Genomic DNA, 20,480 nt, shown 5'->3' with positions numbered 1-20,480 from the left:
CAGGAACTCAAACGCATAGCTCCTCTTCACCAGGAAGAGGCCGGCCACTGGGATCTTAGCATCCTTGAAGACGCTTTACAGGTCCTCAGAACCAGCATGGTCACTTAGATTCCTGATGTACAATTTGTTCCTTGTGAAGAGGGGTTGTTTTAAAAACTGAGGAAAATGCTAAATTAAAAGCACCCACGGCGATGAAAAAATACCCATTGTTTATATTTTTGAGACAGGGTCTTTTGAAATAGGTTCTAAAATATAGATCAGGCTACCCCCCCATTATAGGTTTGAATACACTGTACTTGGACTAAGTATTTTTTGAGATATAATTCATATATGATAATATATGCACAAATGAAATCTAACATTTAGTGGTTTTCAGCCTGTTCAGAGCTGTGTTCCCATTACCACAGTCTAATTATAAAGTTTCATCTCATTCCAAGGAAAACTCCTTATCTTTTAGATTTCACTGTGTTCTTACCTCTGATAGCCAGTGATTTTTTTGACACTAAAGTATGTTTGCTTATTCTAGACATTTTATTGATTTTATGTAGATCTGTGTCACTTAACATATTTTCATCTAGTACTTTATTACTTTTTATTGTCATGTAATTTTCTGTTTTATGGATATACACATAGTAAGTTTAATACAATTGAATTTGGAGCATTGCTTGTAGGGAAGGGCTTCTGCTGTTTGATTATTTATGTCACTGCTGTCTTGTTATCTATGGAAATGTTTCCAGACCCCTCCACTCATAACTTCTTTTTGCCTGAGAAATTTTTTTGTGACTCCAAATGTAGTATATAAAATGAAGCATTCATAGGTAATAAGTCACAAAAATAATGGTTCTTCAGTTATATATATATATATATATATATATATATGTAATTTATCATTACTAAAGGGGAAAACAAGGTTACCAATGAGATGCAGGTACTTTGTAATTTTTACATAAAGAATTAAATTTTGGACTAGAGAGATGACTTAGTGGTTAAGAGCACTTGCTTCTCTTGCAGAGAACTGAGTTTGTTTCCCAGCAACAACATGTTGACTCACAATCATCAGTAACTCCAGTTTCTGGGGATCCCATGCTCTCTTGTGGTCTCCGTGAGCACCAGTGCATGAATAATATATGTATATGTATATTATCACACACACACACACACACACACACACACACACACACACACACACACACACACACACACGGAGGGAGACATTTATTAGAATGGCTTACAGGCTGTAGTCTAGCTTGTCCAACAGTGACTGTCTAGCAATTCAAGGTTCAAGAGTCCAGTAGTTGTTCAATCCAAGAGACTGGAAGTCTCAACCGGTCTTTAGTATACACTGGAATCCCAAAGAAGTATGTTGTAATGCCAATAAAGGAATGGACTTGCTAGCAAGGGCAAGAGGGAGAGCTAGCAGGCAGTGAGAGAACAAACTTCCTTCTTTCACGTCCTTTATATAGATTGCCAGCAGGTGTGGTCCAGATTAAAGGTGGCTCTTCCCACCTCAAAAAATCTTGATTAGAAGTGGGTCTTCCCACTTCAAATCATTTGATCAAGGAACAAAAGTCTCTTACAGGTGTGCCCAGCAATTTGGATTTAGTTAATTCTAGATGTTGTTGAGTTGACAACCAAGCCATCCTATCCCTGTTACATTGGTAGTGGTCATGCCAAGAAGTTTTCATTCTAGAGGGGAGATTGCTCCTGCCAGTAGCTACCACAAATACTCCATTGACCTGGAGGCTCAGACTTCTCCCTGGTGGGAACAGGAAACAAAGATTTTCCTAGTGGCTTACTAGGGGGTGATAATGAATGGAAGTATTCCCCTTTGCACCCCTTGATCTCTGGACCTGTGGATCCTGGCTATGGGAGAATTCGTAACGTATATTGGATGCTGATTTACAGCACATACTGCCTGCCTCCTGGAGAACACTGACTCCAGCCCTATAGGCTATTGCCATCTGGTTGGTGCTGTGACTGTCTTTGAAAGGCCATTCATTGTGTTTCTGTCGGGCCAGCTACATTAGGTTGGTAGGAAACATGGTGAGACAGGTGGATTCCGTAGTCTCACGTTTCTTTGGCTGAGAAGTGAGATCCTTAAAGAAGCAATACTGAGTGGAGTACAGTATTGTGTTGGATCTGGGATTCTCAAAGTTCCTGTATGGTGGTTTTGGCAGATGCATTATGCACAGGAAAGGCAAATTCATAGCCAGAGTAAGAATCTACTCCAGTAAGGACAAAGCATTGTCATTAATGTGGAAGAAGTGGTCTAATGTAGTCAAGTTGACAACCAAGAGTAGCATCACAGCATACATGCAGGTTAACACTGATAACAAATAAATCTTTTTACCATTATGTTTACGTAACAGAGGAAACCTTTCTATGCACAGTAAAAGCTTTCCAATTCATAAAAACTTGGGCAGTGTGTAGTGTGACTGTATGCACAAAGTGCATTTTGTATGTTCAGAACCAGGCAGCAGTGAAGTTGCCCACTTCAATATGGGTGAGTCCTGGCACAAAAAACCTCAGATTCATTATACATTTGATGTTGAATGTATTTATGGTTATTGGATATTCAGAAACCGTTCACTGTTGCAAAGTTTTCCTTGACCCCTTACAATTAATGTGATATCAACCTGTGTTATGACCATAGTTTAAGAAATGTACTTCTTGGGGCTGAGGAGATGGTTGAGTGAGTTAGAGAACTATAAGCAAGAAGGCCTGAATTTGAATCTTTAGGACCCAGGTTAGAGCTGGGCATGTCTGTACGTGTCTGGAACCCCAGAATTATGGTAGAAACAGGCAGATCTGAGGTGCTTTCTGGACAGCTAGCATGGACACATGGTCTTAGCCTACAAAAAAACAATTTAGCTAACAGTTCATGGTTATAGTCCCATCATGGCAGGCAAGTCAAGCTATCAGGAGCTTGGAGCAGCTGACTACATTATGGCAGAAGAGAGCAGTGAAGGTATGCATGATAGTATTCAGCTTGATTTGATTTCTACACTCTTAGACTGTTGTCAACCCTCTGCCTAGGGGATGGTGCCACTTATATGTGTAGGTCTTTCCATCTCAGTTACAGTAATCAAGGTCATACCCTATAGCAGTGGTTTTCAACCTTCTAATGCTGAGATCCTTTAATGTAATTCCTCATGTTGTAGTGATCCCCAACCATAAAGTCATTTCCTTGCTACTTCATAACTAATTTTGCTACTGTTATGACATAATGTAAATATCTGATGATACAGGATATCTGATATGCAACACCCCCAAAGGGGTCACGACCCAAGGTTGAGAACCACTGTCCCATAGACATGCTTAGAAGCCCCTCTCCTGAGTGATTCTAGATTCTGTCAGGTTGAGAACACTAAGCATCACAGTGAGCTTTTAGGTTCAATGAGAATCCTTGTCTCAAAAACAGGGTGGCGAGTACATTCCATCCCCATGCAAGGAAATAACTCTAGTGGTTTTCTGAGAACCAAACTCCAGTCCTCTGGAAGAGCATCAAGTACTCTCAACTTCTGAGCCATCTCTCTCTAAAGAATTGGATTGTGATTTCTTTTTTTTTTTTTTGTAACTCTATCATAAGTGATAGAACTTGCTTTTCCTGCTGTTTTAAAGATTTTTTTTTTTTTTGCCATCTTCCTGCCTAGCATTTAAATAATGTCTCTCAATGTGGATTGGTTGAGCTGCTTAATTATTTAGATTTGTGTTTTTCATCAAGTTTGGTAAGTTGCTGGCCATTATATAGTCAGGTATTTACTCTGGTCTCCCCCCCCTTTCTGGAATGTCTGTAGCTTGTTGTTTTGCTTGATAGAATCTTACACACAGGTTCTTCATCTCTATTTTTTATTGTTTTTCATTCTGCTATTTAGACTTGAGACTTTTTAAAAGCATTTCTTATTAATTTTATTTTTATTTAAAATTTTTATTATCTTATTTGTATGGGTATTTTGCCTCTGTGAATATCTGGGCACCAAGTAGTACCCATAGAGGTCAGAAGAGGGCATCTGATCCTCTGGTACTGGAGGTACAAACGTGCTTTCAAATGGATGCGAGGATTTAAGCCTGAGTTCTCTGGAATAATAGCCTGTGCTCTTAACCATTGAGTCATCTCTTTAACCCAAGTGGTGATTTAAAACAGTATTTTGTGTGTATGAAAATTAGGTTCATGCCTGGTATCTGCAGAGTCTGGGAAAGGGTGTCAGATCCCTTGGAACTGGTGTTACAGATTTATGAGCTGCCATGTAACTTCTGGAAAATGGACCCTGAGCCCCTATAAAAGTAGCAGGTGTTCTTAGCTTCTGAACCATCTCTTGAGCCTGTAGACTAGTGATTTTTAATTGTCCCAACTTCCATGCCAGGCATTGGTGGCTCACGCCTTTAATCCCAGTACTTGGGAGGCAGAGGCAGGAGGATCTCTGTGAGTTCGAGACCATCCTGGTCTACAAGAGCTAGTTCCAGGACAGCCTCTAAAGCCACAGAGAAACCCTGTCTCGAACCCCCCCCCCCAAAAAAAAAAATTGTCCCAACTTCCAAGTTATTGATTGCTTATTTTTCTTAATTTTTTATGTTGAACCTCTTCTAGGTAATTTCTCCTTTAGGCTTTATTTTCAGTTCCTGGTTTATATAATAAGTATTAGTTGATTGAACTGTGTTTTATATAATCCGGGCCTTCTTAGGTAGGTGTTCTTAGATTTCTAATCATTTCCTTATGTAATTTCTTCTAATGTTTTCACTAAAGTATGTTTCTTGATATTATTAGTTTTTTCAGCATAGTTAATACAGTTCACTTATCTTTTTCTAGTCTTAAGTTTGATGTCTAGGCTTCTTCACAGAGGGTTTTTTCCAGTTAATTTTTTCTTATGAAGTCAGGTAGGGGTGTGTGTGTGTGTGTGTGTGTGTGTGTGTGTGTGTGTGTGTGTGTGTGTGTACATAATATGTATGTATATATATGTGTGTGTATATATATAAATACATATTTATATATATACACATATATATACATATATGTATATATGTATACACACAAATGCAAATAAAACTCAAGATTCTTTAAAAAAAAAATTAAGCTTGTTGCTTATTGTGTGGGCATTGGTGTTTTGTCTGCATGTGGGCCAGTGCACCATTTGCATGCTTTGTGCCCAAAGAGATTAAAAGACAGCATCAGATCTCCTGGAGTTGGAGTTAAAGACAGTTGTGAGCTGCCATACTAAGGATCAAACCTGGGTCCTCTAGCAGAGCAACCAATGCTCTTAACTGCTGAACGGTCTCTCCAGCCCCATATTTCTTAAGTATGTTTTTGTGGGGTGGTGTGGTGTAACTGCTTCTCTCTGGGGAATGGCAGATAGTAGGCATGTTTAAAAAAAATCTACTTATAAAAATTGCAAGGACCCTTTTCTTCATTAAGTACTTTAATTAGAAGTAAGCAGGGATAAAAATAAACTAAAAAATATTCTTAAAAATATGTGTGTGTGTGTGTGTGTGCGTGTGTGCATGCCTGTGGAGGCAAGAGATCAACCTTGGATATCATTTCTCAGGTGCTATCCACCTTGTTTTTTTCAGACAAGGCTCTAGATAAGTCTGTGGTTGCTGGCCAGTGAGCACTAGGTTCCTGTCTGCACTTCCCCAACACTGGGGCTACGAGCCCTTGCCATCATGCCTGATTTCATATCCTTGACATGGAGTTGTCAGCAGCAACACTCACCCATTCAGCACCACATTCACGCGGGGCCTTCTCTGCTCCCTACACTTGGAAAATATTCTTTTGTGGGCTCTGCTTTTAGAAACTGATCAAGATCACATAAATAGCATTTTCCTCACCTAAAGTGGCATTTTCTGTGCTTACAAAGGTGAATACTTTGAGATATAGCAAAATGAAGCAGTAATGTTTTGTCAGCTGTAGTTTCACCTGATGTCTCCATTTCCATAGTTGTATTTTGAATTTTAGACTAACCTCTTCTTATGTGTTCTTTGTTGCTTGTATCAGGTTTTGATAACTTCATTTAACATATTTCTATAATGATCTAGTCTTTTTACTAGTAATGGATATAAAACAAGATGTAGCTAATGGCTGGATGTGAATATTGGAAGAAGTATGGTGGTATGAACTCTTGAAATACGAAAAGTACTATTAATTTAAATTTATGGAACACTTGTTTTCCAAGGCTGTGGATCTTTCCATTGATGAGTCCAGCTTGACAGGCGAGACAACTCCTTGTTCTAAGGTGACAGCTCCTCAAGCAGCTGCTGCTAATGGAGATCTTGCATCCAGAAGTAACATTGCCTTCATGGGAACACTGGTCAGATGTGGCAAAGCAAAGGTGATTTTGATTTTTCTCGACTATAAAAGCAGTTTCTTCATTAAAAAGATAGATTTTTCTATTCTTTAAAAAAATTTCTAACTCTGTGTGCATCTGTATGTGTATGTATAGACAAATGGGCACCATGCCATGTACACTGAGGTCAGAAGCACTCTGTGTGCATCTGTGTGTGTATGTATAGGCAAATGGGCACCATGCCATGTACACTGAAGTCAGGAGCACTTTGTGAGTCACTTGTCTCTAGCTCTGTAGCTGCAAGGGTTTAAATGCAGTCATCAGACTTGGTAACAAGAGCTTTTATTTGCTGAGCTACACCACTCACCCATTTTTTTTCTATTCTCTCTTTTTTGGGGGGGTCTTTTATTTTTATTTTTAAAATAGTACTGGTTATAATAGTCTCACTGTCTGTTTCTCACCTAATGATGTATTTCAACTATTTTGTTTATTAGAAACTAATTGTTTCTAATATTTTACCAATATAAAATGTACCATTTAGACTGGAGAGATGGCTCAGCAGTTATGAGCACTGGCTGTTCTTCTAGAGGTCCTGAGTTCAATTCACAGAAACCACATGGTGGCTCACATCTGTAATGCGATATGATGTCCCCTTCTGACATGTAGTCATACGTACACATTCAGAGCACTCATACCTAAAAATATACATAAATAAATAAAGTTTAAAAAAAGGCACCATTATTTATAGAAGTGGCGGTGGAGTGGGGGACTACAAGAAGCAGCATTAAATGTTTATTGAGAATTAAGGCATTTAAAATTAAAATATGGGCCTCACATTTGGAGCAGTTTGTTTTTAGGGTCTGTGTTTTTAAGGTGTAAATATTAATAAAAGTAACAAACATGTACGTTTGTAAAGGGAATCTTGAATTATTTATCCCATATCTGGAGGTAAGACTGAGAAGGAAATAAAGATCTTTGTTGTCTACCTCCCCCCACTTTCCTTTTTTCTTTCTTTAGTTGTCAGTGATCCCATCTGAATATAAATGGATTTCCCTGGTTTCCCCTTTAGGGTATTGTCATTGGAACAGGAGAAAATTCTGAATTTGGAGAAGTTTTCAAGATGATGCAAGCAGAAGAAGTGAGTACTTAACTGTCACCTGTTTGTTCAAATCTGTAATTTTCTATCTTCAGTAGTAGATTCTTACATATACTGTTGATGACTATTTTCTTCAGTGTGTTATTACTCATTATTTTTACTTATAAACACAATTAGAAATCCTAAAATTGGAAGGGCCTGAATTTACATTGCCATTATTCTGAAAGACTTTTATTTTTATTCATTGTTTATGTTAGAAAAAGATTCATACCAGTTTTTGGATAGGTGTTATTCCTTATAGAAAATGGATCTATTCTGTTACTACTTTGTGTGGGGAATTTTCACCTAACATATAACAAGTATTCAGCACATGCTCTGCCACTAATGTGCACCCATTGCCCCTAGGATTATTGTTGATTCGCTTTTAACTCAGATCATATCCTCTACCCAAAATTTTAGCAGCATTTCCTGTGTGTGTGTGTGTGTGTGTGTGTGTGTGTGTGTGTGTGTGTAAAAATTGCATTCTGTAAATGCTATGTTCTTCCACAATCATCTGGATTCCTTAGCTAATCTACCAAGATTCCCGTTTGGTATAATGTGGAATCAGAAGCTTGGCAGTCAAAGATCACCAAAGAAGATTAGCAGTTCAGGGAGGCAAAGAATAAAACATAAACTTGGGTTAGTAGGCATGTTTGTGGGTACAGAGAGGAAAATTGGAAAATGGCATGAACAGCTGACAGAAATGAAGTCCTGGAGAAGCTGGCCGAAGATTTTTTTTAACTTAGTGGGAAGCATAGTGAGAAGTACTTTCAAGTAAGCCAGGTCTTTAAAGTGGAAAGCTTTCACTGCTTCCTGTGTGACTTGCACCATGTGACATAGGCCCCAGTTTCATCAGTGGAGGTGGGAGCATTAATCTCTAGGAGAGTTGTGTGCTTAGCTTTAGGAATGTGCATTTCAAGTGCTTTGTGGAGTTCCTGGCACCTGGAAAATATATGACATTTAACTAACTGTGGCAATCTTCTCCAATTTGTCAAGGCACCAAAAACTCCTCTGCAGAAGAGCATGGACCTTTTAGGCAAACAGCTGTCCTTTTACTCCTTTGGTATAATAGGTAAGAGAAGAGTGAGTATGTGTACAATTTTTACTTGTGTATTCTTTGATTTTTGTTGTTTTTACATATTTATTTTGCATGCCTATGTGCACACAAGTGGATGCCAGAGGACAACTTGTGGAAGTCAGTTCTCTCCATCATCACATGGGTTCTGGAGATTGAACTCATGTTGTCTGGCATGATGGCAAGCTCCCTTACCCATTGAGCCATTTCATTGGCTTCTTGGGTTTTCTGTTTTGAGTGTGAAGGGGAGAATTACTGTTGCTTTTTTGTAAGTATCAGGCTTTCTTCTGAATACTTTTTCCTGTCCCCTTAGATGCTTGCATCTCTCACCTTCAAAGAGAGAGTAGCTGCTTTTGTGTAGTAGACAGTGATTAACAGACTCAGGTGGTTCAAGTGCAGAATAAGTGGCTGGAGTGCTCATCCTTAAACGAGTCATCTCTAGTATACTCCCACTAAGGTTTAGGGAATATTGTAGAAGAGGAAGCAGAAAGTTTGGAAGAGTCAGAAATAGTGTCTTCAGTAGGTGACAGGGTCCAACGATCTGTGTCATGATTTAAAAGCAGCTGTAATTGTCTGAATGAGAGTCCTGCAAAAGATCAAGCCAGTCAACATTCTAGTATGGTGGCGCTCATGAAGCCCCACCCCCAAGTGAAGATCTATTGGCAGTCATGGCTGCTGGGTATGTAGAGTTAGTTTTCTTCAAGGCTGTGGCCCCTGGTAGGTTGTTCATGCTTTAATGGATGACCCTTCACTCATTTGGCTATATATAATAATATATAGCATATATATTAATTTAGAATTTTAATGTAGTATTTTTCCTAATTCTCCCACTGTTTTAATTATTATAATTCTTAGTGTTTTAGAGTCAGTAATGTTTTTTTTTTTTTTTTTTTTTTTGAGACAGGGTTTCTCTGTGTAGCTTTGGAGCCTATCCTGGCACTCCCTCTGGAGACCAGGCTGGCCTTGAACTCAGAGAGATCCACCTGCCTCTGCCTCCTGAGTGCTGGGATTAAAGGCTTGTGCCACCAATGCCCAGCTGTCAGTAATGCATTTTAAAGCAATTATTTCCCTTGTATAGTTTCAGTGAAACACTCCCTAAAATACCTGTTTTATATCTATATGGTGATTGTTGTTACCTTAGGAGGCAGGAAGATAATGCTTTTGCTTTTAACTGGTCTGTATTCCTATAACTACTTTTATTTGGTTATTGCTGTTTATAGATGCTTTTAGTGAATTTGTTAAGTTTAAGAATATTTTAATAAGAAATTGAAGTTTCTTTGAGGTAATCTTGAATATATGCCTTTATAGGAAGTACATACTTCATGTGCTGTGGCTCATGTTGAAGTATGTAAGATAAGCTACACTATTGTTTGTAAAGTTGATATTAAGTGTAAGATCTATGTGTTTTATGAATCTACCTCCATTTTCATTTATGAAAATGCTGTCAGTTTCTGTTTTGAGATGCATTGGAGCATCGTAGCTGAAGGTGAAGCTGCTGTCTGTGCACATGACCATTCAGGGCAGCCTCTGGGGATGTGCTTTCCCTTTTATGTACCCTGGAGTCTCTCCATCTGGACTTTGTAGGTGATTGTGTAGAAAAAGGGAAAATAAGTGCTTGATTTTGTTCTAGGTATCATCATGTTGGTTGGCTGGTTACTGGGAAAAGACATTTTGGAAATGTTTACTATTAGTGTAAGGTAAGTTCTAGTATTTGTTTGTATATGCATTCTCTTGTCTCTCTTCTCTGGCGGAGTACATTTCATTATGGAGATTGGTTTTATGTGAAGCCCATAAATGTTTCTACTTAAATAGTTTAAAAGCCATATCGTGTGTGTGTGTGTGTGTGTGTGTGTGTGTGTGTGTGTGTGTGTGTGTGTGTGTGTATGTGTGTATGTGTGTATGTGTGTATGTGTGTACATATATGTCATATTATATATATTATATAAGTATTATAACCACAACCATATATACACACATATATACTATATAGTTACAATATTTGCCTCACAAAAGCCATATATTGAAATGATCTCATGGGAAAATGGAGTAAAAGCAGACTCGACTGTTAACTCACTCATTGTTGCATTTTGCATGTAGGTAGACAAGGCATGTTCAAAAGCTCATAGTATGAAATAGAAAACCACACTGTAACAATTGAATAATCAGCCCTCAAAGAAAAAGGAAACCTCTCAACATCAAGTATTGTTTGTCATCCGTGGAAGAGGGACAGGTTATTGTAGACAAGCATCAGAGAACAAAGAATTTCTAGAAATGTAAGATCTTGATTGCAGAAATTAAAAATTCAATATGAAGTTCAAGAGAGAAAATAGCAAAACAAAGAAAGAAATAAACCCATGAAAGATAATGAAATAAAAACAGAAGAACAATTTCAGGAAGTATTGTTTCCAAAGAAGTGAAAGAAAACCATGCAGGAACCTGGGTCTGTAGAGACTGAATGAATGCATCATATTCCAAGCTAGACGGAAAACGCTACAGACTGCACACCATGCATCATTGGGAGGCTGAGGAACACAAGCCACCTACAAAAGAAGTATAGTTAGATTGTCCTCAGACTTTTCATTATCTATGGATTCCCACTACAAGTTGTACTAAATGCTTTAACTCAGCTCTTCACAGCCCACATATGGTATGTGTGTCCTGAAGGCAGCAAGGCCAGTTCAGTGTTCCTGCAGCAAAGCATGCAGCCATTCACCCAGGCACACAGATATGAAGGTTCGAGTTCTGGGGTTACCCTGAGTTACAGTTAGCCTCATATACCACTGAGTGCTTGTAAAGATGCAGGTGTAGTTAGTTATAGGTCACTGTACCTAGATACTACATAACTGTGGCTTCTTGTAACATAATTAATGATTTTCTTAGACTTGAGAAGGATTGTCAGTGTTCTCCTTTATTAGAAATGGTGTGGCCAACAACAAACTGGACAGTACTTCATATCAGGACACTAGGAAAACAGAATTAGAGTTATTCAGGTGAAGAAAGGGAAACATTTTATTTCCCTTTCATCAATAGCAACATCATGTTACATTGTAAGATGGTGGGACAAGCCGGGTGTTGGTGCCGCATGCCTTTAATCCCAGCACTTGGGAGGCAGAGGCAGGTGGATCTCTCTGAGTTCGAGGCCAGCCTGGTCTCCAGAGTGAGTGCCAGGATAGGCTCCAAAGCTACACAGAGAAACCCTGTCTCGAAAAACCAAAAAAAAAAAAAAAAAAAAAAAAAAAGGACATTGATTATCAGCAACAGAGGAAAATGATTGTAAGTCTGTAGACTACACCCAGCCAAGTATTAGTTCAGTCAGTTAAAAATAGCAAGTGCTCAGGGTATTTGTGAAGGGAGAAAAGGTGATGTATAAATATGTAAGGAAGGATAAAACTCACCTAGTCAACTTGAGGAAAATAAATTCTGAGTGCATCTCTGTATAGTAGACCAGGATGGGAAAGATCAAATATTAAAACAAAATAAAAATCAGTATTTCCAAAGGACAAATTGGGTATATTATAAGGAATATATAGGAAGAAGAAGTGAGTCACCTTCTCTCGAAGGTATTTGTGATATCATAAGGGAGCTAGAGCACAAGCTGAAACTCTTGTTTTAAAAAGTGTGTGTTGGGGGCATTAAATATGAAAATGGGGAATGTGATTTGAGATATTGTTCGCATATGATAGGGCCAGGTTTAGTTCTTTAGCATTTTTTCCTTTTCTTTTTTTCCCCTGAAAGTAATTCTTCTGTTCATAGGGATTCGCAGTATTTTATTACTTTTTCAGTGTATACCAACATTCCAAAAATTAAAAAGAAATTAATAGAATAAAAACCATGGCTCAGTTGGACTCAAGTATAAATATATGATTCATGATGGAATCCTTAGTGATCTAAATTTTCTAATTTCTTGAAACATTTTGCTTTTATTACTTTAAGAATTAAACTGGGCATTGGTGGCACATGCCCTTAATCCCAGCACTGGGGAGTCAGAGGTAGGCGGACCTCTGTGAGTTCGAAGCCAGCCTGGTCTACAGAGTTCCAGGACAGGCTCCAAAGCAATACAGAGAAACCCTGTCTCAAACAAACAAACAAACAAAAAAATTTACCAATGATTTCTATATGTATCAGAAATGTCTGATATAAAAAAGTAGAATGATGGAATTGCCTGGAAGTGGAAGGTTGGTGTAGTAATAAACCATCATTATCTTACTATCCTTATGGATTTTTTGATCACTATACCCCATATAAGGAAGTATAAAAGAAATCTATAAAGATGGTCTTTATAGTTTTTTTGGTTGTTTTTGATTCCCCCCCCCCCCTTTTCTTTTTTTTTTTGAGGCATTCATTGATCAAACTTGAGAATTCTGGAGTTTTCCATTATAATGGCAAAGAGGAAAATTGATAGATGACTATAAACAATCACTAGACAAAAGAGAATACAGAAAACCAGATAGAAATTCTTTGGACTGTAAAAAATGGGTGAAGTTAACCGTATAATTGAAGTATCAGGGCCATAAACTTCTGAGTTGATGAGTGAGTGGTCTGTTTCTAAGGACAAAATGAAAAGGCCCCTTCTCCTGGTTATTTTTGCAGCAAAGATTTTATCCTATAATGTCTCCCGTAAGAATCTAAACCATCCCTTTTTACCAAAACAATATATGGTGGCATTCTTTCATCTTTAATGATGCTCACTTTTATTCACTTCATACTGTTTATATGTAAGTTGAAAAATGTCTGAGTATAAAGGTGATTATGAAGAAATGTTATGCAGAAATGGGAAACTTAGCCACTATAATGTTTCAAAAATCTAATACAGAAACATTTCACAGTTAACATAAAATCTGACTTTCCTTTCTCACCAAGTTAAGATCCTTCATTATTTTTAAAAGTGTTAGTTACTGATAAAACAGCTGCAGAAGTAGCTGCTTGGGTATGGTGGATCATGTCTGCTACCCAGCTCAGGCAGTAGGATCATGAATTTGTGCTAGTCCATGGTAATGAGACCTGATCTCACAGGAAGTAAAAAACAGCCCCCAACCCCAGGCAAACACACAAAACCCCCAAGACCATCAAAGATGAATCAGGGTTGTAAGTTAGGAATGTGTTTTGAAATGTTTACACTTCATTAATTGCAGTTAAACAGTCCACTGTACCCAGCGGATGTTACCCACATCAGGTATATAGACTGTCAAAATAGGCAATAGTGTTGGATTAAGATTAAAAACATTCTAATGAAGTTTTTCATAATCTAGTCTTCTGTATATTATTTGTAAAATGACATAAGGGCAAAAGATTGAGAAGGCATGTTAGATGTGCATTATAAATCATGATGTGAAATTGTTGGGGGGGTATAATAAGACATAGTGGAAACACCAGAGCAAAGGATTTCATTTCACAATTACTCAGATGAAAGGGGTGTGCAAGTGTTTAATCCTTCAGGGTACTCAGTCTGCAAAGTATTTTTGTAAATTTTGCTTGTTTTCAGCTTTTATAATCAACTTCTAAACAAAGAACAAAAATGTAAATTGATTACAGGAGTAGAACAGATTGTTAATGTTGGGAGGTAGGAATAGGAATATTGTTGTGACATTAGTCAACTTAAATTTTCATATGTGTATTCATTGCTTCCAGTTTGGCTGTAGCAGCAATTCCTGAAGGTTTGCCTATTGTGGTCACAGTGACACTAGCCCTTGGTGTTATGAGAATGGTGAAGAAAAGGGCTATTGTGAAGAAACTACCAATTGTTGAAACGCTCGGTAAGTGTTATGAAGAGCATGGAGGCAGAGAGAGAGTCACTGCACTTTACAGTTTCTCTGTTATTAACATTATAATGATGTTGGGGCCAAGCAGTGTGATGGACACAATTGTAACAGCCAAAATAGGCAATTAAAAATACATTTCTCAAGAGGACTCTTAGATCAGATTTTTGATATCCATATTGCAAATGATGTCTTTGAGCAAAACTAATAGAATTTTTTTTTTTTTTTTGGATAGTTGATATATAGAACTCAATTTTCTGCTTAGGTTAATTTTGTTTATAGTAGGAACAATAAGTATATCCTGGTTATATTGATTGAACAACTTCTCAAAATATCACAAAACTTCTTTTAAAAACAGTTTAGTTATTATGTTCAATATCTTGTTTACAATACCTTGAAAAACCCTGGCTGAAGAAATTATGTGTGTTTACATGTCAGAATCTTCTATATTTCCTAGAAAATGTATTCTGAAAATCATTGGCAAAAATAATATGAAGTAGCTTTGTAGGAACTAAGAAAAAGTACACATCAAATTTTGTTTCTAACTTCATTAACTTTACCTTATGATTAAGCAAGGATAATGTAAATAATTATAGTTACCAATTACTTGGGCATTCATAGAACTAGAACACTGTTTTACTTATTTTCTAAGTTAACCTGTTTTTCTCTGATTCTTGTGGTGACACCCAGTGATTTATTTTTAGGCTGCTGCAATGTGATTTGTTCAGATAAAACTGGAACATTGACGAAGAATGAAATGACCGTTACTCACATATTTACTTCAGATGGTCTGCATGCTGAGGTATTGAGTTCTTTTCTTTTAAAAAAATCTAACCTTTTAAAGAAACTTAGTGTTTAAAATACTTAACAATTCCAGTGTTTTTATCTTCAGAATCTCTTTACACATGATCATAATACTTGTTTCATGTTATGTTTGTAATTTAGAAACTTTGATCCCTGGCATCTCTTTAAATCACTCTCCATCCACTCGTCACCAAGTCCTGCCGTGTTGCACATCTCTCACCTGGCCTTGTAGTGCATCCTTCTGACTAGTCTCTCTGTATTTATTTTGGTTCTCGCCCACTTTGAGTGACGTTTGTAGAGATGCAGCACACTTCTCCCCCACATTCATTCAGTGGTTTTCTTTTATGCAGAGGATTCTCAACTGTGGCTCTTGAGGCTCTGCGTGGCCTTTTCCAGCCTTGGCTATCCCCGCTTGTCTATGGTACATGAAACATGCTAGCTTCATAGTTCTGTGTTTAACACAATTTCCCCCATGACCCTTGTTGCTAGCTCAACGTGTAAAACAGCTGGATGCCTCTTTTTCTTTGATATTGGCTCTCGTTACTTTTCAGGAAAGCCTTGTTGAGTACTGCGAACTGGCCTTGTGCTGCATGTGTTCTTTGTAGTCTAGTCTTAATCCTAGCTGAAATTCCTTCCCTCTTTTCTGCTAGACGAGTTATCAAGAACAGAACTGTGTTGACCAGCCCAGTGCTCCCCACATCATAGTATATACTTGAATGAATCAATAAATGAATGACTTTATAAACTTACATATTGACAATCTCTGTACTGTACTTTTTCCAGAAGCAGGGGGAAGGCTGGTTGTAGGCCCTCCCAGTCTTTGTAGACTCTCTGATGAGAATATTCTTTTTTATTTTATTTTTACCTTTGGTTTTTCGAGACAGGGTTTCTCTGTGTAGCTTTGGATCCTATCCTGGCACTCACTCTGGAGACCAGGCTGGCCTCGAACTCACAGAGACCCGCCTGCCTCTGCCTCCCGAGTGCTGGGATTAAAGGCATGCACCACCAGTGACTGGCCGGAGAATATTCTTAATAGTAGTTTTAAAATTCACAGATAATTCATCAAAGGAAACAAACAGAAAAATTCGAAGTTTGTACTTGGGTTTGTTTGGATCTGTTTTCCATAGTCCTTAAAGTGAGATTGTTGAATATAGGTTATTAGGTTTGATCAAGGATACCCAAGGCTATATGTGCTTCTCTTTCATAAGGTTAGTTGGAGTTACCTGTGCTTTTATATATGGCAGACAGGATATTAGTTTCTCTTTAGAGTAGAGTAATTTTATGGTAAACATTAATGATTTGTTATTTTTTTCCTCTAAGCTTTATTATTTTCATTATGATAGTGTTTACCCAGCTTCTAGCCATTTGGGATACTTGACTTGTTTCACTCATGATATTTTTTAGGGTAGTCATGCACTGTGCTGTCAGATCAGTCTGTCAATTCCAGGGTGAGTCTTTCACTAAGACGGTTTGTCTGGAAACCAAGTTCCAGCTTTTACCTGCCCTCGGACCTGTGTGAGAGGCTAGATGTGGTAATAGTGGGTTGGAGTTTTGTTTGCAAGCTGTAGTGTACTGTTATATAAAGAATTTTTTCATGTTTTTTTGTTTATTAATAATGTATCATTGAGTGGATGAAAATATCTTTTTAGGTTAATTATAGAGTTTCTGTTCCTCTAATATTAAATTGTCTGTTTTAGATTTATTATATTACCAACAGCATGACTAGAAGATGACATGAATATAACTCAGACTGTTATTTGGCTGCCATTAAGTCTTATTACTGTTTTGTTTGCGTTATTAATCCTTAGGTTACTGGAGTTGGCTATAATCAGTTTGGTGAAGTCATTGTTGATGGTGATGTAGTTCATGGATTCTATAACCCAGCTGTTAGCAGAATTGTTGAGGTAAAAATATATTCAAGAAGTTGACTTAGTTCATAATGACTTAAGCCAGAGTGATGGGTTTATAGTTCATTTGCATTTCTTTTAGGCAGGCTGTGTGTGCAACGATGCTGTGATTAGGAACAACACTCTGATGGGAAAGCCAACAGAAGGAGCCTTGATTGCTCTTGCGATGAAGGTATGTGTTTGGTATCTTTGCCCTGTGGGATATTATCTGCTACCACAATGTGAGGCCTTTCAGATTCATCATTACTGTGTTTCTAGGTATTCAGTAAGACTCATTTTTCCATTATTTTCAACTGGCATTGGGATCACTTAAATATGGAGCCTAGAACAGTTTCAGTGTAAGTTGCTCCTCACTGCAAGGTATAACCACAACCTAATGACCAGTGATAGATTTGAGTTTAGTATTGGGATCTGTATGTGAAAAGCCTTAAAAGTTTGTGTAGTTACTAAATACTTGTACATGAGTAAAAGATAATATTCTGAAATATTTGTGTACCTTTACTTAGTGAAAGATAAGATTCTCTAGTAACTTCATGTATAAATCCTAATGTAGTTGTAGGAAATCAGTTTTTCCCTTTGCTTCTTTTTATCCATTTCTCAAAGTGAGTGTTTGGGAGAGGAAGTATTCCTGTAATCTGTTCAGATTGAGCCTACATCCTAAATTTACATTTCTTTTGGTGAGAAACCTGATATTTACTGAACTAAAGCAGCCTTCCCCACTTTTACGAAGAGTTTGAGAAAACACTGAAATTTGAATAAACAGTATTCTTCTATGTGAGATTACTGGGAATGAGAGCCAGTATAATTAAGAAGATGATCACTGGATTTACTTAGTCATTCCTTTGCTTTTTAAAATATATAAATAGAGATTGAACCCAGGGCCTTCCATATGTCAGGCGAGCACTCTTAACTCTGGAGATAAACCACTGCCCAGTAGTTTTCAAATATATATGTTTCTCTATAAAAATCTGTATTTCTGTATCATATGTATAGCATTCGGAAGAGTAATACAGACATGGGCCAGGTGTCAGCTATTTCCTGTGTTTCTGTTTAGCAAGCTACTACCTTCTTCCTAGAGGCATTAATACTGACATTCCTGGAACAAAGAAAAGGCAGAGCAAGATAATTTTGTAGAAAACACTGAGCAGCCCCGTCTGTCTGTCTGTCTGTCTTAAAACAGTACAAGTTCAGAGCTGGAGGCTTGACTTTAAAGGACAGAAAGGGTTTTTAGTGTGGATAGCTAGGGAGGAGCTAAAATGAAAGCAAGAAGGGATAAATAAGCATGGGGTGAATGGATCAAGGCTAATCAGCTGTAAGGGACGAAAGGGGTTTGGGCAAAGAGGGAAATTGCTAAATAGAGGGTATATTTTGGTGGTTATGTGAATACCAAGAGAACTCTGAACATATTTCTGAAGAAAACAGAAGTTAATAACATGGACTTTTGAATAGTTGTAAAATACATTTACATTCAGTTATTTGGAATAAGAGGCAAAGGTTATCAAAGGGATTAGGAGTGAGAACAAATACATGGCTTAGTTATTAATTATAGTGGGGGCCTTTATGTAACAAAACTTCCTAGAAAGACACAACACACGTATATACACATGCACACATGAACATACACAACACACACACACACACACACACACACACACACACACACACACACACACACACACACACACAGTCTCCCTATATAGGGAACCCATGAAAGACCAAACTACAGATACCACCAAAGTCCAACGTGGTGAGCCAGTGAGTTTTATTGGGGTTACTTACAGGAATATGGGTGAGTAGTTACTTACAGGAGCAGAAATGACTCAAAGACAGGTGCATAGTAAAGCCCACCCAGCTTGGGTGACAGCTCACAGAAGCTGGGAACTTGGAGTACCCTACATAGCCTGCAGGTAGCTCAACAGGCTGGAGAGTGCCCTTTCCAAGTGTCTCTGCTCTAAACCTCTCCCAGTCAGCTCTGCTGGCTTCTGCTTCTTCTAGGCAGCTGGTTTGGTGTCAGAATCTCTTTTGTATCTTGGCTTGTTTGAGAATAGTTCTCAGCATAGTTTATTGTTTAGGCTGGAAGGGAGGGGGCTAGTGAGTGTGGTCAGTTTCAGGACTTGAAGCAATATTGATTTGTTTACCTTCCTGTTTAAGGATGCAATGTTTTAATTCTTCCAGAATTTGAGCTGGTAGAGATATTAATATAGCCTTTATGAAGGCTTGGTGGACATTTAGTCAAGTATTCTATATACACATGCAGGTTTTCATGTTGAAATTGTATGCTGCTTTTCAGGGAAATGCAGTCCATATAGATAAAACATTGCTATTCTTTCACCAATACTTGGAAAAAGGAACCAGTTATCTTAACTCACCATGTTGTAAGTTGTGACTTATATGGCTTGTTAAGGGAGAAATAACACAGTGAGAATTAATTTTATTTTTATTTCATTCTTACAGATGGGTCTTGATGGACTGCAACAAGACTATATCAGAAAAGCTGAATACCCTTTTAGTTCTGAGCAGAAGTGGATGGCTGTTAAGTGTGTACACCGAACACAGCAGGTATCTCTTTAAGAATATTTATGCATAATTCCAGCATTTGGGTTGCTACAAGTTTGAGGTTAGCTATACTGTGTTTCAGGCAAGCCTGGGCTCCAGGGTGAACCATTATCTCATACTCACACAAAATAATAAAAGAACACATCTATTTCAGCTTAGGTGACATTTTTTTTTTTTTTCATTTTTTTAGTCTACCATTCAGTTCTACTCAATGTATTTAATAAATCCTGTTGCCTTAGAGCAGTGGTTCTCAACCTCTGGGTTGTGACCTCTTTGGGGGTTATATATATCAGATATCCTATATTATCAGATGTTTACATTATGATTCATAACAGTAGCAAAATTACAGTTATGAAGTAGCAACGCAAATAATTTTAGGGTTGGGGCTTACCAACCACCACACGAGGAACTGTACAAAAGGGGCATAGCATTAGGAAACTTGAGAACCACTGCCATAGTTAGAGCATAACAGTCAACAGTGTACTTAGGTTTTTATTATGACACTCTTTTTTATGGAGTTTGTGTCTTGAAATATCTGGTGTTGTTTGTGAGCCAATAGCTTGAGTGGATTATAGCCTGGTCTTAAGTATAGAGAGCTTTGACATCCAGTTCTCTTGATCTGATTTCCTTCTCATGGATAGTTCTTATAGGTCTCTGCTGATTTTATGTTGTTGAACTGCTCTTTACTGAAGGAATGTCTTATCCTTAGAATAAATAACACCACACAAATGAGACTCAGTGGCTATGGAGGGGAGGTCAACCTGACATAGATTAGACAAACTTTCTAATTTAACTAGAATGGCTAAAATTAGTTTGTTTTTAGAAGTGCTTTTTATATAAGACAATAAAATGTATTTTCTCAATATCTGGAATAAAAGATAACACAAAAGTGCTTTTAAAAGCAGGTAGTAAGACAGACAAATAATGGGAGGGAAGGTTAAGTCTAAATGAGGAACCAGTAGGAACTCT

General features: G+C 37.6%; 1 protein-coding gene across 4 annotated transcripts in view; it reads left to right on the top strand.

Moving 5' to 3' along the window:
- Atp2c1 (ATPase secretory pathway Ca2+ transporting 1) overlaps nucleotides 1-20,480 on the top strand; it is a 101,753-nt gene that overhangs the window by 45,602 nt on the left and 35,671 nt on the right. For all 4 annotated transcript variants that reach the window (XM_027414361.2, XM_027414359.2, XM_027414358.2 and 1 more), the window contains 9 exons: nucleotides 6,168-6,323; nucleotides 7,348-7,416; nucleotides 8,410-8,485; nucleotides 10,119-10,185; nucleotides 14,117-14,241; nucleotides 14,949-15,046; nucleotides 16,857-16,952; nucleotides 17,038-17,127; nucleotides 19,410-19,514. In XM_027414361.2, coding sequence (XP_027270162.1) covers nucleotides 6,168-6,323; nucleotides 7,348-7,416; nucleotides 8,410-8,485; nucleotides 10,119-10,185; nucleotides 14,117-14,241; nucleotides 14,949-15,046; nucleotides 16,857-16,952; nucleotides 17,038-17,127; nucleotides 19,410-19,514 — 882 coding nt within the window. The remainder of the gene's footprint in view (nucleotides 1-6,167; nucleotides 6,324-7,347; nucleotides 7,417-8,409; nucleotides 8,486-10,118; nucleotides 10,186-14,116; nucleotides 14,242-14,948; nucleotides 15,047-16,856; nucleotides 16,953-17,037; nucleotides 17,128-19,409; nucleotides 19,515-20,480) is intronic.

The sequence above is a fragment of the Cricetulus griseus genome, chromosome 4, assembly GCF_003668045.3.
Source record: "Cricetulus griseus strain 17A/GY chromosome 4, alternate assembly CriGri-PICRH-1.0, whole genome shotgun sequence".
In the NCBI taxonomy this organism is placed as follows: domain Eukaryota; kingdom Metazoa; phylum Chordata; class Mammalia; order Rodentia; family Cricetidae; genus Cricetulus; species Cricetulus griseus.
This window is presented reverse-complemented; position numbering and strand designations above follow the sequence as displayed.